The sequence below is a fragment of the Leptodactylus fuscus genome, chromosome 6 (assembly GCF_031893055.1).
Source record: "Leptodactylus fuscus isolate aLepFus1 chromosome 6, aLepFus1.hap2, whole genome shotgun sequence".
In the NCBI taxonomy this organism is placed as follows: domain Eukaryota; kingdom Metazoa; phylum Chordata; class Amphibia; order Anura; family Leptodactylidae; genus Leptodactylus; species Leptodactylus fuscus.
Window position 1 is genome coordinate 160,526,311 of NC_134270.1, and position 25,917 is coordinate 160,552,227.

At 42.7% G+C, this 25,917-nt stretch overlaps 1 protein-coding gene across 1 annotated transcript in view; it reads right to left on the bottom strand.

The window, feature by feature from the left end:
• ARHGEF19 (Rho guanine nucleotide exchange factor 19) overlaps nucleotides 1–21,645 on the bottom strand; it is a 37,992-nt gene extending 16,347 nt beyond the window's left edge. The window contains exons 1-2 of the mRNA XM_075277835.1: nucleotides 21,156–21,645; nucleotides 1,929–2,425 (exon numbers count right to left, since the gene is read on the bottom strand). Of these exons, the coding sequence (XP_075133936.1) occupies nucleotides 1,929–2,425; nucleotides 21,156–21,160 (502 nt within the window). The 5' untranslated portion in view covers nucleotides 21,161–21,645. The remainder of the gene's footprint in view (nucleotides 1–1,928; nucleotides 2,426–21,155) is intronic.
• Nucleotides 21,646–25,917: the final 4,272 nt, after the last annotated feature.

Sequence of the window (25,917 nt, forward strand, 5' to 3'; positions counted from 1 at the left end):
CTGATTTGGTTGGCTGAAAAAATTTCCCCAAGTGAACAATCATGGCAGAAGCCACAAGAATGAGGATATAACCAGTTGATCAGAATTTGTTTACATAGTCATATACATAGTACATTCACTACATATTAACTCTTATGGATTATTGGCAGCACGTCCTTATTTCAACATGGCAAACCTATGAACACCTTTTCCTGACCAATAGTTTCATTTGATGAAAAATAATTTCCTGACCAAAATGTAATGCACTATAATTAAAAATATAGCTGTTTGCTAAAGTTCCTGCCACTAGATGTCACCATTGTAGCTAATTTGCTGTTCAGTCCCTGCTACTAGGGAACATCCGTCCCTTGATACCATTAAAAAAGTAAAATGAGTTCACAGTGAGTGCATGAGGTAGGTTCTGGGCTTTTTCACACATTGAAAGGAGAGGGGAAGATTAAACACAGCTTTCCCACAGCCTTTTACACTGCAAGGGAATTTCTCACAGGTCAAAGTGAATATATTTATTTCAGAATAGATGTTTGCGTTATTACAGGTGGGATATTCGTCACAGACAGTAAGCAGCTTTCCTTATTGTGCTAAGATTTATTTTCCTATACCAGGGATCTTTTTAGCTGCATCATATCCTGGATATGCAGTCCAGCATCCCTGGATGTCCTATGTTATGGTCACTTGGGCTGTTTGCAACTAATTTTTTTTATTTTTTACAGTTACTCCTGGTAGAATTACATTAATAAAACAAGTTACTGCCAATAGTAAACATAATGGATTGGTGGGCAGACTGCTCCTTATTGTACACGGCCCCTCAAAAATGTGCTGCAGTCATAATGGGGCTATTATCAGCAGAAAAAACTGATCTGAAGTCATATGTGAAAGCATACAGACCCAGATAACAGAGTGCCCTGAAAGTCCCTGCACATATTTTGTCTTCTGATGAAAATTCAGGTACCCTTTAAGTGAGACATGGCTGGTTGATAGTTATGACAGAGCTTGTAATTTACAGGGTTATGTTCTATTTAGAAAAGATGATACGAATAGGAAAGAGAAAGGGGTTTGCTTATATGTCAAATCCTTCCTCCTGCATGTAAAAGCCCATCCTGCATGATGACATCTGATAGACATCTGTCTAATATTACAGAGGGATTTAGGTAACCTGGAGGCTTGGGCGGAGAAATGCCAAAGGAGTTTCATGCAGATAAATGTAGGCTTTATGCACTTGGATTGTGGAAAGAATTTCTACAATTATGTATTAAATACTAAAATTCTGGGTAAAACTGTCACCGATAAAGACTTAGAAATGAATCTTTAGGAATTAGTGCCAGGCAGCTGCCGCCAAGGCAAGTATAGTTAAGGGATGCATTGAGAGAGGCTTAGGTTCTCAGGATAAGAACATTATTTTGCTTGTATAAAAACCACTAATAAGACCACACAATGAATACTGTGTATAATTTTGGGTACCTGTATACAGGAGGGACATAGCTGAACTAGGTAGGGTGCAGATAATGGTGAACAAAACCAAGGAAGGTCTCGCCATAATCATAGATGGAGATTCTTTACTGTAAGATGAGTGAGACTATGGAACTTGCTGCCACAACATGTTGTGATTCATTGTACATGTTCGAAAGGGGTCCGAATGTGCTCTTTGGATTTTTGGGATGGGATGTTGTGCTGGGGATTTACGTCTGTTCTAATTGCCATACGTAGAATGAGGAAGAATTTTTTTCCTTTATCACAGGGCAATTTTTTTTCCATCTCATGTGGGCTTTCCAGCATGGTAGGTTTATAGGTTGACTTGGTGAACCCATGTCTTTATTCAATCTTATCAACTACGTTATGTCATCTACTTTAAGTGACTGTGTAATCTGCTATGGACCATTGTGAAATATGTATGCAGAGTATATTGGTTGCTAGTGATTGTGGCCACTTACAGGCTGATTTGGCTCTGTCTGAGCTTGATGTTCTGCAGAGAGGTCTGAAATTCTCCTGGTTGGATGCAGTTGGAGTTTCGGGATGGTCAATGTGACTCTCTGGGCTGCTGTTCTTTGTTCCCTGTAGGGTTAGATCCTCAGAGAGATGATGTTGATCTCTGATTGGTGTTTGGGGCTCCATGACATGATCCACACCTTTGTTATGGAAACCCATAATCCAGTGATCCTGTATGTGGTTTGTCACTCCAGGAATCCCGGTGTTGAGAGGACTCGGCACAGTACTGAACCCCAACTGTCTCTCAGTGCAAAGAGGGGGGACACCACCAAAAGCCAAACTCTCCTGCTGGTACATTACCACCCGATGCCTCTCTCTGGGAGGTGGATCTCCAATACCAGGCACCATACTACCTTCACGCCCATAGGGTATTGGGCTGCGGTGTGGCTGGAAGTCAGGGAGGGCTTGATAATCCATGAATATTGTGTTAGGGAGACCAGGCCTATGGAACAGACAGAAAGGAGATAAAAGATTATAAGCATGGAATATAAATAGTAGTACAACATAATCCTATAATATTCTGTTCATTTCCGGTGTATAATTACATAGAACAGAAGTACTTTTGTATATAACTTAAAGGGGGTTAAACAAAATAACTGGAACACCCCTTCTAGCATACCAGCCATTGCTAGTAATGCCCCCTTTTATACAGTCCTATGAAAAAGTTTGGGCACCCCTATTAATCTTAATCATTTTTAGTTCTAAATATTTTGGTATTTGCAACAGCCATTTCAGTTTGATCTATCTAATAACTGATGGACACAGTAATATTTCAGGAGTGGAATGAGGTTTATTGTACTAACAGAAAATGTGCAATATGCATTAAACCAAAATTTGACCGGTGCAAAAGTATGGGCACCTCAACAGAAAAGTGACATTAATATTTAGTAGATCCTCCTTTTGCAAAGATAACAGCCTCTAGTCGCTTCCTGTAGCTTTTAATCAGTTCCTGGATCCTGGATAAAGGTATTTTGGACAAACAATTCAAGTTCAGTTAAGTTAGATGGTCGCCGAGCATGGACAGCCCGCTTCAAATCATCCCACAGATGTTCAATGATATTCAGGTCTGGGGACTGGGATGGCCATTCCAGAACATTGTAATTGTTCCTCTGCATGAATGCCTGAGTTGATTTGGAGCAGTGTTTTGGATCATTGTCTTGCTGAAATATCCATCCCCGGCGTAACTTCAACTTCGTCACTGATTCTTGAACATTATTCTCAAGAATCTGCTGATACTGAGTGGAATCCATGCGACCCTCAACTTTAACAAGATTCCCGGTGCCGGCATTGGCCACACAGCCCCAAAGCATGATGGAACCTCCACCAAATTTTACAGTGGGTAGCATGTGTTTTTCTTGGAATGCTGTTTCTTTTTGGACGCCATGCATAACGCCTTTTTTATAACCAAACAACTCAATCTTTGTTTCCAAAATTAAGTTGGCTTCTCCAAATGTGCTTTTGCATACCTCAGGCAACTCTATTTGTGGCGTACGTGCAGAAACGGCTTCTTTCTCATCAATCTCCCATACAGCTTCTCCTTGTGCAAAGTGCGCTGTATTGCTGACTGATGCACAGTGACACCATCTGCAGCAAGATGATGCTGCAGCTCTTTGGAGGTGGTCTGTGGATTGTCCTTGACTGTTCTCACCATTCTTCTTCTCTGCCTTTCTGATATTTTTCTTGGCCTGCCACTTCTGGGCTTAACAAGAACTGTCCCTGTAGTCTTCCACTTCCTTACTATGTTCCTCACAGTGGAAACTGACAGGTTAAATCTCTGAGACAACGTTTTGTATCCTTCCCCTGAACAACTATGTTGAACAATCTTTGTTTTCAGATCATTTGAGAGCGGGCTGTCCATGTTCGGCGACCATCAAACTTAACTGAACTTGAATTGTTTTGTAGAAAGAAATGGTCCAAAATACCTTCATCCAGGATCCAGGAACTGATTAAAAGCTACAGGAAGCAACTAGGGGCTGTTATCTTTGCAAAAGGAGGATCTACTAAATATTAATGTCACTTTTCTGTTGAGGTGCCCATATTTTTGCACCGGTCAAATTTTGGTTTAATGCATATTGCGCATTTTCTGTTAGTACAATAAACCTCATTGTGTGTTGCAAACACCAAAATATTTAGAACTAAAAATGATTAAGATTAATAGGGGTGCCCAAACTTTTTCATAGGACTGTATATTGTTGAAAATCTTACTACTGGTGCTGTTCTAAAATTCTGTTTTATTTGTTTAAGGCATATGATTTGTCCGACCTGGCAGAGTTTCAAAGCAATCTGACTGATGGTGGCCGCCTGGTAGGGGAGTCTGTGACTTGAGGTGCAGAGCTGATGGGTGTGTTAATGTCTTCTGGTTCTTTGATTAAATCTCAGTATTCAAAGACTGGAAAAACAACTGCAGACAGAGGCAGCTGTGGTAGAAAGTCAAAGCTTGACACAGGGAACATTTTAGAACTTGTAGCCAAAAAAGTACAAAACTATGGCCCCTCATATTAATGGAGAGTTGAGCGCAAGTTTAAGGGTACCAGTATCAGTGAAAACCATCAGATGTTCAACAACAGGATGTGCTGCAGTATCCAAACCAAAGTCAAACTTTGGCTTTTGACCACAGCTGCTTCTGTCTGCAGGTGTTTTACCAGTCCTTGCATATTGAGATGTAATCGTGGAATGAGTAGACTCAGGTCATAGAGGCCCCTACCAGGCGTACACCAACAATCTCTGGAATTCTGTCAGGTCTGACAGATCATGCCCCTAAAACAAATATACAGAATTTTAGAAAAGTACAAGCAATAAACTTTATTAACAGCATATGACTGAGAAAATGGTGCGTGACGGTAGGTAATTCAGGAAGAATTCAATTTGACCATGTAAAAATAGGGTTGTCCTAAATATTTTGTCTAACCCCTGTATGTCATACTACGAGGTGTTCAATCTGTGTCAGCCTGTGGATTTACAACCATTGTCTCCTTCAATCCACTGTAGAGCCAAATTGGTATTATAGACAAAATGTTCAAGTGTTTGTGGAGGGCAGAATAAATCCCATATATTGGTTGTTATGTGGTAATATACTGGACATATCACTATATAAACACTGGACATGCAGTGGTGCTTGAAAGTTTGTGAACCCTCCAGCAGAATGTTCGATATTGCTGAATCCTAAAAGTAGATTTAGAACCAAATCAAACAAATGCGTAAAAAATATGAAATATGGTTATTCATTTCTAGAAGAAAATGATCCAATATCTCATATCTGTGAGTGGCAAAAGTATGTGAACCTTTAGGATTAGCAGATATTTTTTCAGGTGACAATAGAGTCAGGAGTTTTCAAATAATGGGATGACAATCAGGTATGAGTGGGTGACCTGTCTTATATATACAATTTTACATCCATCTCCTGCCTGATGAGCATCAATCCTTCTTTTGAGAAGCAACACTGTATGAAGGTATAAAGATCTGGACACACCTATCAGTATTACATTAAAACCACTGACATTAATTCTTATTACACTTTATTGCAACGTTTGGCTATGTGCTCACGTAGAGGTCATATCATGGCCGAGATGCGCCTGGAACATGACAGAAAAAAAGCACCAACATGGAAATCAACACAGTTTTCAAATGAATGTACCTTATATACTCGAGTATAAGGCGACCCGAGTATAAGCCGACCCTCCTAATTTTACCACAAAAAACTGGGAAAACTTATTGACTCGGGTATAAGCCTAGGGGGGAAATGCAGCAGCTACTGGAAAATTTCAAAAATTAAAATGGTTTTTGGGTGCAGTAGTTGCTGGGTGCTGGGAAAAGGGAGGGGGTGTTTTGGTTGTCTGTCTGCCCCTTCCCTGAGCTTGAGGACTGGGTTTTTTTCCCCCCCAATTGGAACTCAGCTTGGCTGAATATAGGGTGCAGATCCTATATTCAGTATTTTCAGACACAGGGATACCTAATGTGTATGTGTTTCACAGTAATTTTCTACTTTTATATGTATTCTAAGGAAAGGAGGGATTTGGAACTTTTATTTATTATATTTCTTTATTATATTTTTTAAAGCTTTTTTCCCCCACTATTTTATGGGAGATTCTATACATTACTATTGCGGCTGGTCATAGACTACCCCTCGTCCCCCCCCCAAAGAAAAAAAAAAAATAATAATAATTTTTTTTTTTTGCTTGACTCGCGTATAAGCCGAGGGGGGGCTTTTTCAGCACAAAAACTGTGCTTAAAAATTCGGCTTATACTCGAGTATATAATTTTAATGAATGGAGTGGAGAGGGGTTGTTTGTCCTCACATCTTGTCTGCAAACTGCTTTCTCTGCGCAATGGACAGAACATTCTACAAATCTCACAGCTTACAATGTAAGAAACGTCTTCTATGTATTTGTGTCTACAGCCGGCTGCTTGTGTGGTTACAGATGGGATATTATTCACAGACAGCAAGCAGTTTTCCTGACTGTGCTCATAGATTGCACTTTTTCTGTGTTATTGATCTTTTTAGTTGCATCATGCCTGCATGTATTAGCTCTGTATTTGCAGTCCATTGTCCCTGGATCTACTACTATATTATGCTCACTTGGGCTTTTCTTAACCATTTGTTTGCTATTGTACAGTTACTCCTGGCAAAATTACATGTACATAATTCAATTACAGTTAAAAGGGATTGGGGAGGGGGCTTTCTGCTGCATATTGCACATGCTCCCTGCCTCCGAGACAAATGCAAAATGTGCTGCAGCCATAATGGGGATATTAGCAACATAAAAACTTATGACACATATGAAGGCTGAAACAGTCATGGAACAGAGTAACTAGCAAGACGCTGCACATGTTTCAACTTTTCATGAAAACACAAGTACCCTTTAAACATTGTATAGACCAAGTACACTCCTTGATCTCAATAATATTTCCTAATGACAGTTGTCTCTATCTGCAGGATATTACACCCTGCCACACTGTAAAAATTGTTTAGGAAAGTTTTGAATAACATGACAAGGGTTTCAGGTTATTGACTTGGCCTCCAGATTCCCAAGATTTCAATCTAATCAAACATGTGTTGGATGTTATGACTGTCCAAGGTTGCACTTTGCAACTTAAAAGATACAAATGAGCTGCTGCTAATGCTTTTGCGCCATATACCACAGGACATCTTCAGAGCTCATGTGTAGTCTGTGTCTCAACAGGTCAGGACTGTGTTAGTTGTACCAGAAGGACTTGCACAATATTAGGCATGAGTGATGGCTGCAGGGGCGTATCTATCAGCGTAGCAGCGGTAGCAGCTGCCACAGGGCCCGGCAGCAGCCATTACCACTGCAGATTTTTTTTTTTTTTATAATAGGCCATTACCGACTGGAGTAACTCCATCTGGTAATAGTCCCTATTTACTTACTCCTGCTCATGGCCACCTGCGCTTCCTCTTCTCCGGTGGCGCCTGTGAGCAGGAGCTGGGATCGGAAAGTAAGGCTGTGGGCCCACAAACCCCACAAACACTATCATTATACTCGGGAGGTCTTTTCAGATTGTCGAGTATGATCGGAGGGCTAGGAGAGGTAACGGAACATAAAAAATGTTGTTACTTACCTCTCCTACGCTTCGGCAGGCTTCACGCCTATGTGGTGAAGTCCCAAACGTCACGCGGACCAGCTGTTAAGACGTCGCTACATCATTAAAGGTGGCCGACAACAGCAGAGAATGCTCCGGAGCCCAGGAGACGTAAGTAATAGTGTTTTTTATGTTTGTATCCTACCTTGGGTCTCCAATTATTATACTGTGAGGTCTGAAAAGAGCCCAAAGTATAATAATTGTAAATAGTCGACAATGGGGCATAATACTGTGTGCAGAGGCCACTATAGGGCTTAATACTGTGTGCAGGGGCCACTATGGGGCATAATACTGTGTTCAGGGGCCACTGTGGGGCATAATGTGGGGGGTCGGTCGGGGGAGTGGGGGCAGTCTGACGGGGGGGGGGGGCATGTCAAAAGTTCGCCACTGGGCTCCGCCATTCCTAGTTACGTCACTGCATAGCTGTATATATGGTGATGTTTGATACAGGTCTACAGAATATTGTCAACATTTCGATAACTCAGCTCTGCTCCATCTCTGCTTGCTGCTATTATCATTCATATTGTTGGCATTCACTTCCTCCCTCCTGCCCCTGAACCCTGTTTGCTTCTTCAGCTGCATACCAAACCATCAGCAGCAGCACAGGAGGCTCTCAACCTGTCAGCTGAGTGACCATGGTCAAGATTGGCCGGGGTAAGGCTGGTGACTCTCCGGAACCAAAGGACAGGCCACTCCAGTCAGTGGGAATGCAAAAATTCCTTAAAAAACAGCAGGCTTCGGGATCTTCTTCTTCTCCAGGGAAGTTGGCACCTGAGGAATCGAGCGGACAGCGTGCAGTGCCACTTGACTCCGACGGGGATGGCTCCTTGCAGGATAATTCCTCGTCATCTATCTCTAAGGGGTATTTAAAAAAAGACTTTGTCTCAATCTCTCTCAAATGCTATGGCCCCTGTGCTGAAAGAGCTCACTGCTCTTCGCGAGGACTTTGCTAATGTGACCCACCAGGTGGATAGGCTGGAGACCTGTCAGGGAGAATTGCAGCATGTGGCTTCCTCCGTGTCTGAACGCTTAGATGCCCATGCCGCTCACTTTAACTACACTTATTTGGCGCTGGAGGACTTGGATAATCGCTCCCGCCGCAGAAATCTGCGTATACGGGGTCTCCCAGAAACCTACATGCAAGAACAGCTTCCCTCTATTGCAGCCAGTGTCTTCTCCTCATTGGTGGGTGTGGATGTCGCTTCAAAAATGAAGTTGGAGAGGATCCGGAGAGCTGCTCGCCCCAAACCTAGTGCAGAGGCCCCGCCACGGGACGTGGTGTGTGCCCTTTTTTCCCATATGCATACTGTGGATCTTCTTCGTGCAGCCAGGGATGCAGCTGATTTATCCTATGAGGGACACTTGCTGAAGCTGTATCAGGACTTGGCACCTTCTACCCTTCAGAAGCCACTTTTGGATTACCTGCGAGCTAAGGGGTTTAACTATGCCTGGTTATTTCCCTTCGGCTTTTCGGTTCCTCACAATGGCAAGAGATTGGTGGTCCGTATGCCTCAGGACTTGGAGCGCCCATGGGGAGCTCTGAACATCCCTCCTATCACTGTTCCCTCTTGGATGCCGGTGCAGGAAGAGGCGCTACAGTTACCGGCGACTTGGCAACTTCCACCGAGTTGCTCTGAATCCCTGGATGCTGCATCGGCCTCTGCTGAGAGTTGATAGCTCCGTTTGCCATGTTCTTTCTAGATGGTTGCGCGGACTTTACTTGTTTTCATATTGGAGTTTTTTCTGGTTTGCGACTCATTTCATTTTGCTCTTTTCACTCATCTCCCCCCCTCCTCCCCCCTAACTCTTTTTTTTTACCTTTTCCTTCCTACCCTCCCGTCTGCTTCACCCCCCTCCTTTACCTTTCTCTATTTTCAAATTTTATATTGATATTGTTATTTCTGGCCTCTTTATGCTGAAGCGCATCTTTGCGCTTGGGCCTGGTCCTGACTGTTTTTCGTATACCATGGACAGCTGTTATTCTATGGATGGTCATGGTCTTTGGTCTTATGCTCATTTTCTCTGCTGTTCTCTTATTTTGCCTATGGTACTGTTGTTGTTCTCTGTACTTTGAAAAAATTAATAAACTTTGAATTAAAAAAAAAAGAATATTGTCAACATTTCGATATGTTGAATAGTGTAATAGGATGGATAGAGAGTGTGATGATATACTAGGAATTTGGGCAATATAACGTTATACACGGCAATCTCCTGTGACATGTATGGCTATGTACTGTTGAGTTGCTGTTCTTGAAATGTATGCAGATTGCAGTACTATGTACTGTGTTATGATGGTCCACATTATATAAGAAGGACCCAGAAGCTGCATTGAGTGTGATTGATAAGATTCTTATACTGTGAGGACCATCTGTCTGTTACTGCCCGGACCTGCACAGCCCAGAGATATATATGACTGCACAAGTGTCAGCAATAATTACCACTACATGTCAGCCTTGTCTGAGTATATTGAGAGTACATACCAGCCTGAAACTACAACCCAGATATATCATCTTGAATCTAATACCCAGATATATCACCCTTAATGTAATACCCAGATATACTGATGTAGCAAGGGTTGACTTGACTTGCAACTTGTTAACAACATTGTGGCCCAGAGTGTTAACTTGACTCTTTCAATGGGTTTTAATGGCTTATTTTGATTTCTGTGATAAGATATTACAACACAGAAAGTTATGGGTCGGTCCACACTAGCGTATGTATTCTGTCCAGGGAGAGTCCGCATGGAGACGCCCCAGACGGAATAAAAACGCAATTGCAGGTGCTGTGCTGTCAAAGCGCACGGACCCCATACACTATAATGGACTATTATACCGCTAGTCTATGGGTCCATGCGCTTTGACAGCACAGCGCCTGCAATTGCGATTGTATTCCATTCAGGGGTCTCCATGCAGACTCTCCCCGGATGGAATACATACGCTAGTGTGAACCGACCCTATCACGCTGTAGACAGTCACATTAAACAGTGCTACATTTATATAATCCATTCAGGCATATAATGCAGAATCTAATACCTTAGTTATACTACCCTGAATTTAATAACCACATATTAACATCCTGCATCAATTAAACAGATATATAATCATTAACCTACCACCCAGATATATCACCCAGAACCTAATACCCGGATATCTCATTCTGCACCTGATGCCCAGATATATCAACCTGCATCTAATACTCAGATATATCATCCTGCATCTAATAATCATATTATCATCCTGCATCTGATACTCAGATATGTCTTCCTGCATCTAATGCCCAAATATATAATCCTTGACTCCAATATCCAGATATATCAACCAGAATCTAATACCCGGATATATCAACCTCATCTAATACTCTACATCTAATGTATTATCCCGCATCTAATACCCAAATATGTCATCCTGACTCCAATATCCAGATATATCCTAAATCTAATACCCATCATCCTGAATCTAATACTCAGATAAATCATCCTAACACCCAGATAAATAATCTTGTATCTAACACTTCGATATTGCGCCCGAAACCCAAATACGTCATCCTGCGCTCAATGCCAAGTCACATCATCCTACACCTATAGTCCATCTATGTTGTAACACATTATTCTGCATACTCAGATTTGTGCATTATTACACCACCCGTCTCCTGCACGTACTATGTACAGGTGTGCTTATCCCCTAACCTGATGCTTAGGTTGCATAATATTTGGCTCCATAGCCTCCTATTCACTATTTAGCAGAATTCTGGAAATGATCCTCTGCACTGTCATAGAGCAGTCACAGTCTAATGCTATGTCTCATGTCCTGTGCACACAGATATACAGAGAGCACATTCTGCAGGGAATCTCTGCCCTTGTCAGGGTGAGGTCAGAGTGCAGGAAGTGAGGTCTCTGCCTCCTCCAGGTCATGGTCATTAACAAACAGGAGAATGTCAGCTATAGAAAGTTGTACCAGAAAATACTTGGAAATACTGAAGCCTGAGGCCGCGCTGACTCACAGACTCCACAAGCAGCATCAGCTCCATTATACCCCTAAGGAACTTCACAAGATTCCGCTCAGGATGTGGCAAGCTCAAGGAGTTTCTTCACAAGAGAGACATTCTGGGATGTAAGATGGCAGCTCATGTTTCCCATAACTGACTTGTGGTTGTCTGCAGTGTAACAATTGTCTAAAGGCAGAAAACTATAGTCACTTCTTCTTTATACATGCTATATAGCCCAAAATCTGACACCACTTTGTCTTCTGACCTATGGTCACTATTACCTTTGTAGGAGAACTACCAAAAAGATCACTTGAAAGGCCCAAACCCTGAGGCTGCACTACTGAGAGAGTCTGGTGACTACATTGCTCCTTCTGATTTTCCTCAGCTGTAGTGTTGATGTGAAGGACAGGTGTGGCTCCAAATCACCATCCGCATCAATATCTACAGCCAGCCTGGGTAGAATACTGATAGGTATACACTACTGTGCACAAGTTTTAGGCAGTTGTGGGGAAAATGCTACAAAGTAAGAATACTTTTTGTGTTAATAGGTTATTTTTGTTAAGTAACAAAAGTAAGTAATATTTTCCTTCAAAAAGTAAACTTTCTGTTTGATAATTTTATGGACCAACATGACCCAGCTTTAAAGGGATCCTATCATTAAAGGTCGATTTTTTTGTCCCTAACACGTAGGAATAGCCTTAAGAAAGGCTATGCTTCTCCTACCTTTAGATGTCTCCTTCACGCCATCGTTCAGTATAAATCCCGGTTTTCTTCGGTATGCAAATGAGTTCTCTCGCAGCACTGGGGGCAGTCCTCAGCACTCAAACAGCACTGGGGGCGTCCCCAATGCTGCGAGAGAACTCTCCAGAGCCGCCTCCATCTTCTTCAGGAATGGCCTCTCCCTGTGTCTTCTTCCAGCGGTGGCTTTAAACTTCTAGGCCTCGCGCCTAGGGCAAAGCCGACTGCGCATGCCTGCCGGCCACGAGAAAATGGCTGCCAAGGGCTCGTTCACATCTGTGCCCGGTCTCCGTTCATACAGGTTAGGAGACGGAAAGCTGCAGGACTCTTTCAAACCCATTCATTTGAATGGGTTGGAAAGATGTCCGGCCATGAGCGCTTTATGCGCTCCGCCGTGAAACCGTTTTTTTTAAAACCGGACACCGAGTCGGACATGCAGTACTCTGTGTCCGATTAAAAAAAAAAAAAAGTTTCGTGGCGGAGAGCATAAAACGCTCACGGCCGGACCCAGTTTGAAAACGGAGTCCGGGCGCTGGTGTGAACCCAGCGTTACAATACTGTGCAAGCGGCCATTTTCTTGTGGCCAGCGGGCATGCGCAGTTGGCTTTGCCCTAGGCCTAGAAGTTTGAAGCAACGCTGGAAGAAGACACAGGGAGAGGCCATTCCTGAAGAAGATGGAGGCGGCGCTGGAGAGTTCTCTCACAGCATTGGGGACGCCCCCAGTGCTGCAAGAGAACTCATTTGTATACCTACGAAAACTGGATTATATACCGAACGGTGGCCTAGAGAAGACGTCTAAAGGTAGGAGAAGAATAGCCTGAATAGCTTTTCTTAAGAAATTACTTTTACTGATAGGATCCCTTAAGTGGCTGATAAAAGAGAGCAAACACATAACATAGTTTTACAGGACAGTCCTAGGTTTTGTCTTACGGCATATTCTTAATATTTAGATATCAGCAATGTCTAAAGATGAATGAGTAGAATTTGTAGTGGTAATCTGAAGACTCATGTACCACGCATGCCTCAGAGCAGGCCGCAGCTGGCTCCAGTCCGGGGTCCTACGCTCACATTTTCCAGCCTTGGGTTTGCAGAGTATGGCCGCTGGCCCAGTACATAGTAATCTCTCTGGCTCCAGCTCCTGGTAAAGCGGCTCAGACCCCACACTAAATCCCATAATTATCAGCACAGATCACTTTCCTGGTAATTATATACCCAGCAGAAATGATCTGTTTGCAGACACTTTACATCTCCAGAAAGACATTATACAAGATGTAGCAGATCCAAAACATGCAACAAAGCCAGGCGTAACATGGCCACATCGCAGTCTGTATTACATGTGTGATATTACAAGGAGGGGACATCTCTGTAACATGTGCGATATTACAGTAGGGACTGTCTGCATTACATGTGTGCCATTATATAGGGAGTGTCTGTATTATAAGAAGGGGAGGGGGCATCTGTGTAACATGTGTGATATTGCAGTATGGACTGCCTGCATTACATGTGTGCTATTACATAATGAATGTCTATATAATGTGTGATATTACAAAGAGGGGAGGAGGACATCTGTGTAACACGTGTGATATTACAGTAGCGACTGTCTGCCTTACATGTGTGCTTTTACATAGGGAGTGTCTGTATTACAAGGTGGGGAGGGGGATATCTGTGTAACACATGTAATAGGACTGTCTGCATTACATGTGTACAATTAGTGATAACTATGGATGATGGAAGGAGATGTGGTATCATAATACTTGTGAGTGGCATCATTATAATTACTTCACATGTGGTGACGTCACAGTGTACACAGTGATTTTTTTGTGTGCACATTATCTCTGTACTGTGACATCACTGTGTGTATTATCTCTGTATTGTGACATCACTGTGTGTATTATCCCTGTACTGTGACATCACTGTGTGTATTATCTCTGTACTGTGACATCACTGTGTGTATTATGTCTGTACTGTGACATCACTGTGTGTATTATTCCTGTACTGTGACATCACTGTGTGTATTATCTCTGTAGTGTGACATCACTGTGTGTATTATCTCTGTAGTGTGACATCACTGTGTGTATTATCCCTGTACTGTGACATCACTGTGTGTATTATGTCTGTACTGTGACATCACTGTGTGTATTATCACTGTATTGTGACATCACTGTGTGTATTATCTCCGTACTGTGACATCACTGTGTGTATTATGTCTGTACTGTGACATCACTGTGTGTATTATCTCTGTACTGTGGCATCACTGTGTGTGTTATCCCTGTACTGTGACAATACTGTGTGTATTATCTCTGTACTGTGACATCACTGTGTGTATTATCCCTGTACTGTGACATCACTGTGTGTATTATCCCTGTACTGTGACATCACTGTGTGTATTATCTCTGTACTGTGACATCACTGTGTGTATTATCTCGGTACTGTGACATCACTGTGTGTGTTATCCCTGTACTGTGATAATACTGTGTGTATTATCTCTGTACTGTGACATCACTGTGTGTATTATCCCTGTACTGTGACATCACTGTGTGTATTATCCCTGTACTGTGACATCACTGTGTGTATTATCTCTGTACTGTGACATCACTGTGTGTATTATCCCTGTACTGTGACATCACTGTGTGTATTATCCCTGTACTGTGACATCACTGTGTGTATTATCCCTGTACTGTGACATCACTGTGTGTATTATCCTGTACTGTGACATCACTGTGTGTATTATCCTGTACTGTGACATCACTGTGTGTATTATCTCTGTACTGTGACAATACTGTGTGTATTATCCTGTACTGTGACATCACTGTGTGTATTATCCCTGTACTGTGACATCACTGTGTGTATTATCCCTGTACTGTGACATCACTGTGTGTATTATCCTGTACTGTGACATCACTGTGTGTATTATCTCTGTACTGTGACATCACTGTGTGTATTATCCTGTACTGTGACATCACTGTGTGTATTATCCTGTACTGTGACATCACTGTGTGTATTATCCTGTACTGTGACATCACTGTGTGTATTATCCCTGTACTGTGACATCACTGTGTGTATTATCTCTGTACTGTGACATCACTGTGTGTATTATCTCTGTACTGTGACATCACTGTGTGTATTATCTCTGTACTGTGACATCACTGTGTGTATTATCCCTGTACTGTGACATCACTGTGTGTATTATCTCTGTACTGTGACATCACTGTATATTATCTCCCTATTGTGACATCACTATGCCCCTTATCCCAAAATAATTGTACACTTTTCAAGTTCTGAATTTACAGTTTAAGGTGGCCATGGTATAGTGGGAGCCCATTACAAGTATTGCTATGGGGTCCTATGGTTATGCCCCTGGTTACAGGTGTGATATGACATTGGAGCAGTCTGTATACTTCTGTATACTTGTGTGATATTACATAGTTGTCCTCTGTATTGCAGGTGTTGTATTTCGCAGGGAGCTCCTCTATTACAGGTGTGATATTGCACGTGTCTGTGTCATTTGCTGTTGCTTTTAGATTTCTTCAAGCTATTGTTCTCTTGTATAAACCGATTAATCCCAGACTTTGTGCGCTGTCATCCAAATCGCTTCTTGGCGGGAAGTTTGGTGAGTGCAGATAAACTACTTCCCCTAACCCTCAGCTTCTCTCCAATGCTCATTGCTGCTGTTTTAGGCTTTTAGTGTAAAGCACATTAGCTATGTATAAGCTGTAATTGGGGGGGGGGGGGGGGGGGTCTCAGCGACATGTTTATGAGCAACTCGCTGAAACGTGGATAATGATTGTGAATGTGGAGGATTTACAGGGGCTGAAGCTTCTGAGGTTATATGCGTTGCTGCCCCAGGACAAGATAAAAGCAGCCCCCTGGCATGTTATAGACTCTGAAGAATGTGTGGCCCCCACCCCAACCCGTGTCAGGTGACAAGTCGCTCACCTGCACATAACAAGATGCATGGAGGAAATTTCTGGAGATTGGATGGGGAATGTAGCATTAGACAGTATCACACATGATGGGATTAGATACAGCAGGTCCTCAGACAGTATCACATATGATAGGCTTAGATACAGCAGCTTAACATGTAACGTCACACATGAAAGGCTTATGCTAGTTTCCCATCTGCACCCGGGTGTCCGTTGTTCTGGTCCATTGGAAGATCACAACAAAGGATGCACAGACTGCTATAACAGCGGACAGCAACAGATGGACCCCATTGACTATAATAGGATCAGTTAGTATCTGTCGTTTAAAACCGGCAAATGATGAAGTTGGACTAGCAGCAGGTTATCATCCGGCGAGAGACTTCAGCACAGATGTGAACCCAGCCTTAGATACGTCACAAATGATTGGTTTAGATATAGGAGCTCAGAAGAAGGTATTGCACATGATAGGCTTTGGTAGTGTGACTTGGCAGAGAGTATCACACAATATGCTTAGATACAGCAGCTTGGCAGACACTATCAGACATGATATGGTTAGATACATCAGCACAGCACACAGTATATGCATGATAGGATTAGATACAGCAGCTTGGCACACACTATCAGACATGATATGGTTAGATACATCAGCACACAGTATACGCTACAGAATTAGATACAACAGCTCAGTACTCAGTATACATATGAGTATTACAAAGTGGCTTAGCAGACAGTATTGCACACAACAGGCTTAGGCTGTGTTCACACTATAATCATAAGTATGATAGTTACACTAGATAAGTTTTGAATAGATTCTGACAACTCTTCAAATAAAACCCATTGTCTTGCAATGAGGTGTCAGGTACTGACCTGGTTCTGATATTCTTACCTTACTGGCACCTCTGAAGGAAATCTAATAAAACTGTATTGTGAACTGAGCACAAGAGGCATCAGCCCTGGAGATTACTGTGTATAAGGACAGGAGTCCCAGGCACATTACACACTTGTATACAGTATTTCCAGCTCTGAGGTCCATGAGTCACACTGGGGTACAGCCTGGCCTCCTGTGGTAACCCTCATTACTCATCCGCATGGCAATACCCTCTGCCTCCAGCTCCAAAACCTACAGCAAAGGCTTGCCAAGAGTTTCCAGGTGGCCATGCCAAATATTCCAAAGGAGGACCCAATGCAAGTACCTGTTAGAAATATCTATCTATCTATCTATCTATCTATCTATCTATCTATCTATCTATCTATCTATCTATCTATCTCTATCTGTCTATCTTGCCTGTCTATTTTTCTATCTTGTCTATATCTATTTTTTGTCTAGCTATCTTTAATCCATCCTATCTATCTATCTATCTATCTATCTATCTATCTATCTATCTAGCTAACTATTTTGTCTATCAGTCTATCTTATTTATCTATCTATATTTCCATCTATCTTGTCTATCTATTTGTCTTGTCTGTCTATCTTTCTATCTATCTTGTCTAGCTATCTTTCTATATATACCTTGTCTATCAATCAATCAGTCAATCAATCAATCTTTCTGTTTATCTTTCTATCTAACTTATCTATCTATCTATCCTTTCTTTTTTTCTTTCCTTTTCCTTCCTTCCTTCCTTCCTTTCTTTCTTTCTTCCTTTCTTTTCCTTCCTTCCTTTCTTTTCCTTCATTCCTTTCTTTTCCTTTCTTCCTTTCTTTTCCTTCCTTCCGTTTCCTTCCTTCCTTTCTTTTCCTTCCTTTCTTCCTTTCTTCCTTTCTTTTCCTTCCTTTCTTCCTTTCTTCCTTTCTTTTCCTTTCTTCCTTTCTTTTCCTTTCTTCCTTTCTTTTCCTTCCTTCCTTCCTTTCTTTTCCTTCCTTCCTTCCTTCCTTCCTTTCTTCCTTCCTTTCTTTTCCTTCCTTCCTTCCTTCCTTTCTTTTCCTTCCTTTCTTTTCCTTCTTTCCTTCCTTTCTTTTCCTTCCTTTCTTTTCCTTCCTTTCTTTTCCTTCCTTCCTTCCTTTCTTTTCCTTCCTTTCTTTTCCTTCCTTCCTTCCTTCCTTCCTTCCTTCTTTTCTTTTCCTTCCTTCCTTCCTTCCTTCCTTCCTTCCTTCCTTCCTTCCTTCCTTCCTTCCTTCCTTCCTTCCTTTCTTTTCCTTCCTTCCTTTTCCTTCCTTCCTTCCTTTCTTTTCCTTCCTTCCTTCCTTTCTTTTCCTTCCTTCCTTCCTTCCTTCCTTCCTTCCTTCCTTCCTTTCTTTTCCTTCCTTCCTTTCTTTTCCTTCCTTCCTTTCTTTTCCTTCCTTCCTTTCTTTTCCTTCCTTCCTTTCTTTTCCTTCCTTCCTTCCTTTCTTTTCCTTCCTTTCTTTTCCTTCTTTCCTTCCTTTCTTTTCCTTCCTTCTTTCCTTCCTTTCTTTTCCTTCCTTCCTTCCTTTTCCTTCCTTCCTTTCTTTTCCTTCTTTCCTTCCTTTCTTTTCCTTCTTTCCTTCCTTTCTTTTCCTTCCTTCCTTTCCTTTCCTTCCTTTCTTTTCCTTCTTTCCTTCCTTTCTTTTCCTTCCTTCTTTCCTTCCTTTCTTTTCCTTCCTTCCTTCCTTTTCCTTCTTTCCTTCCTTCCTTTTCCTTCTTTCCTTCCTTTCTTTTCCTTCTTTCCTTCCTTTCTTTTCCTTCTTTCCTTCCTTTCTTTTCCTTCTTTCCTTCCTTTCTTTTCCTTCTTTCCTTCCTTTCTTTTCCTTCTTTCCTTCCTTTCTTTTCCTTCTTTCCTTCCTTTCTTTTCCTTCTTTCCTTCCTTTCTTTTCCTTCTTTCCTTCCTTTCTTTTCCTTCTTTCCTTCCTTTCTTTTCCTTCTTTCCTTCCTTTCTTTTCCTTCCTTTTCCTTCCTTTCTTCCTTCCTTTTCCTTCCTTTCTTCCTTCCTATCATGTCTTTAAAATAGCCTTTCACACGGGTATCATTTTGTAAAACAAAAGGATCTCAGCAGATTGATAAATAATGTATGGCAGAAAAAATCTGTATAAGTTGCCATATGGGCATAGGAGTCCAGTGGGTGGTCCTACTAATTTATTTTGATGACCATTTAACATCAGTAGTTGCGTGCCCCACAACCAGAAATGGAACCTAAAGGCAAAAAGTATAATGGAAATATTTGTACCTTTTCTTCCCACTTCTGGTTTTGGTTTACACATACTGAAGAAAAGCACTGACTGTAAGAAAGTGTCTTATGAGTATAATGCTGTGATGTCACAGTGATGTCATCATGTATGGCACTGCGATTACCCTCTGGCCCTCCCTCTGTTCATGAGCATGTTATAAACCTCTACACGGTACAGGGCCGGATTATTAGGACACTAATACAGACTGTATGACAGCACCATGGGTAGCGACCTAATGACAGGCCTAGACCAGTGGACAGTACCCGGCCCCTTCCTCTCATCCAGTATAGACAACATTCAATAAACACCTCTGCTGACAACGAATGAGGACATGTATTTATACCCAGAGGCTGAAAACCCATCATGGACTAGTCAGGGAGGATAACGGGGTTTTGTGGGACTTATGAACTGATGATTTATCCATAGGATAGGACATCAACTGAAGACCAGTGGGGGTCTGACACACGCACATCAGCAGTTTAAGCCAACAGCACTGGTTAACAAGTCATGTGACGTCACATTCATCAGTTACATGGCCAGTTCGCAGCTCAGTCCCATTCAAGTGACAAGGATCAGCTGCTATACTAAGGACATTCACTATAGAAGAGTAAGCCTCAATGCTTGGCAAGGTCCAAAGGGGCCACAGCACACACCAGAAAGCTGCAGCCTCTTCAAACAGTGGACACCTGGGACCTGCACGGATCTTAAAGGGATTTCCAGGCTAGGTCATCAACTTTTAAGCCTGGAAACCCTTTTAGGCTAAGACCCCATGTAGCTGCAGAAACAAACCCTGCATTTTACAATACTAGCAAAGTGAATGAGACTCTGGTTAATCTCATCTACACACTGCGGGAAAAAAGCTGCGTTATTGAAAACCGTAGCATGTCACTTTAACTGCGGAGCGCGAGCGTTTTCCCATAGATATAATAAGGAGAAAAAAAACACAATGAACTCAAACTCAATGAAAAACGTTGCAGAAAAAGACTAAATGTGTTTTTGCTGTGTTATTTTCAGCAGTGTTTTGTAGCTTCGTTTTGCTATGTGGGGCCTTAGTCTAAAGCACTTTCGAAACGCTGTCTGCACCTGTTTCAACTAGATCTGATCAGAATGGGGTTTCATGCTCTGGATATATATATTAAAAAAAAGTGTCGCTGACAGCAAGCGGAGGTGTTGATGGTGAGAAAGTGAAACACAAGCTGACGGCTCTGGCCCTTTAATAGTCTGTCACTTGCTCTTTAGTAAACAATCACTGCCAGGACCTATATTGTCCAGATGTAAAGTCACCCATAGGGCACATATACTGAGAGATACCCTGTATACACAAGCTATAAGACCTCCTGCCCCTGTGCCCCTTACCCCAGATTCTGGGTCTACCATATTTATCACTGTCGTCTTCGGCAGAGTTTTGCTCCCCCAGTAAGGCGAGCAGCGAGCCTCCTATTCATTGTCCAAGCAGCGAGGAACAAAAGGATTAACAGAGAAGAACAGTGACAAGTTTGTCAGGCAACGCTTTCACTTCTCCCCCAAGCAAACAAAAGTAATGGACCCACTACCCCCATCTTCTCCATGCCCCCTAACCCATAAGACTAAACCCTCCAACCCCCTTCATTTGCCTCGGGCTCCAAACAGAATTTCTAAGATCCAGATCGGGCCTTTCTAACTAAAAGGCTGAAAGTTTTCAGATCAACAAGTGGAGGGTGGGGGTGAGTGTGGGAATCCACTGGACTGCAGCGGGGCCCTGCAAATAACAAAAGTATCATTGATGGGGCCCGACTAATGTTCTAGCTGAGACGTGCAGGACACAGTACCTCATTGTGCGAGTCCTTCCTCGGCTCCATCTGCTTGTGGGCTCTGGGTCTTCAGACAGAACATGGCACGGGGGCTGCAGGAGGCCACAATCCCAGGGTGTATAGCACCGAGACCCCCGTCTGAGCGGGCCTCACTTGTTGCCTGGGGTGCTTCTCGTTTGGCTTTTCTTTTCCAACAGGTGCTTCCCAGTATCTCCCTCTCCATGTAAGTCCCTTCACATCCCCTTTGTCTCTTTCCCTCCCCCTGGATGGTTATGTAGTTGACCCCTTTTCTTTCATCCTTGCTGCAGAGTTGCTGCACAATCTCAGGCTGAGTTTTCTGTGTTTTGCAGTGTGGCCCCCCAGCATCTCCTGCGTCCCCCCAGCTTGGTTATCCTCAGCACCTGTCGCTCATCCTTGGCCTGTATGTACCCGGCCTGGGTGCTGCTGTGTACAGAGTGTGAGCCTGGGAGTATGTGTACACTGGGGACACAGTACAGGGGGGGAGGAGGGAGACCTGACTCCTAGTGTTGTGCTGACATGTCCCAGCCACACGCCCCAGCCCCCTCCCTTCTTCTCCCAGTCCCTCCAGACATGTCTCTGCTCACAAGCTCAGAACTGGTTTGGCAGCTCCCGAAATAACAGGGAGATTCTGGGAGGAAGAAACGTCTCATCACACAAGAGACGGAGCACTGTGCCAGGCGGCGGGGAAGGGAGGGGGCATCCCACTCAACTCTGGCCAAGAATGAGTTAAGAAGGGGCACACTGCCAGCAAACCCCACAAACTGGCTAAAACTTTCCTTTTCTTTCACGGCAAACAAGCTAAAAGCAAAGAGTGACTAAGATCCCCTTCCACAGAGCTGCCACCATATCCTTTCACCCCTTACCCACTAAGTGAAATCCACTGAAGCACCAGCAGGCCGCAGCTCTGACAGGGTTAATGTTATGGTCTATATTCCTTGGTTTGCACTACAGGACGACCATAGACAGAATGGTAAAAGAAGGGGATCAATTAAAGTGACCCTCAAGTCCCCCTTCCCCTTACTAAGGCTTCCTCCCAACTTTCAAAAGACACAGAAGTCAGGACATATGAATGCTGCCCAGGACAGTGGGACTGCACCGTAATCCAGGACTGTCTCGTTGAATTTGGGATGCATGTGATAGCTGTCAGTCCAACATTCATTCAGCCAACGGCTATCTCACCTAAAGTGTTTGCCAAAAGTATTGGCACCCCTGCAATTCTGTCAGATAATACTAATTTTCTTCCAGAAAATTATTGCAATCACAAATTCTTTGGTATTATTGTCTTCAATTAATTTGTCTTCAATGGAAAACCACAAAAAGAATTGTCAAAAGGCCAAATTGGATATAATTACAAACCAAACATAAAAAATGGGGTGGACAAAGGTATTGGCACTGTTTGAAAAATCATGTGATGCTTCTATAATTTGTGTAATTAACAGCACCTGTTACTTACCTGAGACACCTAACAGGTGGTGGCAATAACTAAATCACACTTGCAGCCAGTTGAAATGGATTAAAGTTGACTCAATCTCTGTCCTGTGTCCTTGTGTGTACCACATTGAGCATGGAGAAAAGAAAGAAGACAAAGAACTGTCTGAGGACTTGAGAAGCAAAATTGTGAGAAAGCGTGAGCAATCTCAAGGCTACAAGTCCATCTCCAAAGACCTGAATGTTCCTGTGTCTACCGTGCGCAGTGTCATCAAGAAGCTTAAAGCCCATGGCACTGTGGCTAACCTCCCTAGATGTGGACGGAAAAGAAAAATTGACGAGAGATTTCAATGCAAGATTGTGCGGATGGTGGATAAAGAACCTGGACTAACATCCAAACAAGTTCAAGCTGCCCTGCAGTCCGAGGGTACAACAGTGTCACCCCGTAGTATCCATCGGCGTCTGAATGAAAAGGGACTGTATGGTAGGAGACCCAGGAAGACCCCACTTCTTACCCAGAGACATAAAAAAGCCAGGCTGGAGTTTGCCAAAACTTACCTGAGAAAGCCAAAAACGTTTTGGAAGAATGTTCTCTGGTCAGATGAGACAAAAGTAGGAAAAGGCATCAACATAGAGATTACAGGAAAAAAAGAGGCCTTCAAAGAAAAGAACACGGTCCCTACAGTCAGACATGGCGGAGGTTCCCTGATGTTTTGGGGTTGCTTTGCTGCCTCTGGCACTGGACTGCTTGATCGTGTGCATGGCATTATGAAGTCTGAAGACTACCAACAAATTTTGCAGCATAATGTAGGGCCCAGTGTGAGAAAGCTGGGTCTCCCTCAGAGGTCATGGGTCTTCCAGCAGGACAATGACCCAAAACACACTTCAGGTCAGCACTAGAAAATGGTGGTGAGAGAAAGCCCTGGAGACTTGTAAAGTGGCAGCAATGAGTCCAGCCCTGAATCCCATAGAACACCTGTGGGGGAGGAGAGATCTCTTGATGGCAGTTTGGAGAAGGCCCCCTTCACATCTCAGAGACCTGGAGCAGTTTGCCAAAGAAGAATGGTCTAAAATTCCAGCAGAGCCTTGTAAGAAACTCATTGATGGTTACTGGAAGCGGTTGTGCACAGTTATTGTGTCTAAAGGTTGTGCTACCAAGTATTAGGCTGAGGGGGCCAATACTTCTGTCCGGCCCATTTTTGGAGTTTTGTGTAAAATGATCAATAATTTGACTTTTTTTTTCATTCTCTTTTGTGTTTTTTCATTGCAAGCAAAATAAATGAAGATATTAATACCAAAGAGTTTGTGCTTGCAATCATTTTCTGGAAGACACTGAGTATTATCTGACAGAATTGCAGGGGTGCCAATACTTTTGGCCAACACTGTAAATCCCCTATACACAGCTATGTGTGTGCTGGGAGAATTGGGAGAGGAGGGAAAGCCTGAGTGAGACTCCTCTCGGAAGCAGTTTATTTCCCCAAGAACAAAAATATCAAGCGGTTGTAATCCAACTTCCTGGTATTATCTTTTGCCATTATCTGCCATCAGGAGAAAGTCCAGAGGCCCCCATGGGTGGTCAGTGGTCCTGCTGCAGGGTCTGCTCATACATATCTAATCCCTCCCTCCTTTATCTAATAATCATATTTTTCTCACTGAGTTTTGTTATCAGGATTGGTACTAGAGAATCGCACTTTACCTGCAATAATAGAGATCTGATCTCCATGCACTGTCCTACTGGTGAGCCTGTGATAGACAAGTGTGTGTACACAGCAGCCAATCTGAAGAGACCGAGCTGCAGGGTGAAGGGGGAAATAAGCAGCCTGAGCCAATGATGTGAGAGGGGATGTGTCTCAGACTAATTTACTCTCACTGTAGATACATTGTAGTCACAGTTCTCCTAATGGAGCTAAGCAACACAACCTCAGGAGAATAACCAGTATACTGCCTCTGTAGGTACTGACTTCCCTCCCATTTCATTTGACTGGACAGTCCCCTTCTTAGTGAAAGTGTAACAGATGAAAAAACATCTCTGTAGTCTCTATAGGTACTCCTGAGCTGCACTCAATATTCTGCTGTGGGAGGTGGCACTGTGTTCATATATTACATTACTTATCCTGTACTGATCCTGAACTACATTATACTCCAGAGCTGCACTCACTATTCTGCTGGTACAGTCACTGTGTACATACATTACATTACTTATCCTGTACTGATCCTGAGTTACATCCTGTATTATACTCCAGAGCTGCGCTCACTATTCTGCTGGTACAATCACTGTGTACATACATTACATTACTTATCCTGTACTGATCCTGAGTTACATCCTGTATTATACTCCAGAGCTGCACTCACTATTCTGCTGGTACAGTCACTGTGTACATACATTACATTACATTACTTATCCTGTACTGATCCTGAGTTACATCCTGTATTATACACCAGAGCTGCACTCACTATTCTGCTGGTGCAGTCACTGTGTACATACATTACATTACTTATCCTGTACTGATCCTGAGTTACATCCTGTATTATACTCCAGAGCTGCACTCACTATTCTGCTGGTACAGTCACTGTGTACATACATTACATTACTTATCCTGTACTGATCCTGAGTTACATCCTGTATTATACTTCAGAGCTGCACTCATTGTGTACATACATTACATTACTTATCCTGTACTGATCCTGAGTTACATCCTGTATTATACTCCAGAGCTGCACTCACTATTCTGCTGGTACAGTCACTGTGTACATACATTATATTACTTATCCTGTACTGATCCTGAGTTACATCCTGTATTATACTCCAGAGCTGCACTCACTATTCTGCTGGTACAGTCACTGTGTACATACATTACATTACTTATCCTGTACTGATCCTGAGTTACATCCTGTATTATACTTCAGAGCTGCACTCATTGTGTACATACATTACATTACTTATCCTGTACTGATCCAGAGTTACATCCTCTATTATACTTCAGAGCTGCGCTCACTATTCTGCTGGTGCAGTCACTGTGTACATACATTATATTACTTATCCTGTACTGATCCTGAGTTACATCCTGTATTATACTCCAGAGCTGCACTCACTATTCTGCTGGTACAGTCACTGTGTACATACATTACATTACTTATCCTGTACTGATCCTGAGTTACATCCTGTATTATACTTCAGAGCTGCACTCATTGTGTACATACATTACATTACTTATCCTGTACTGATCCAGAGTTACATCCTCTATTATACTTCAGAGCTGCGCTCACTATTCTGCTGGTGCAGTCACTGTGTACATACATTACATTACTTATCCTGTACTGATCCAGAGCT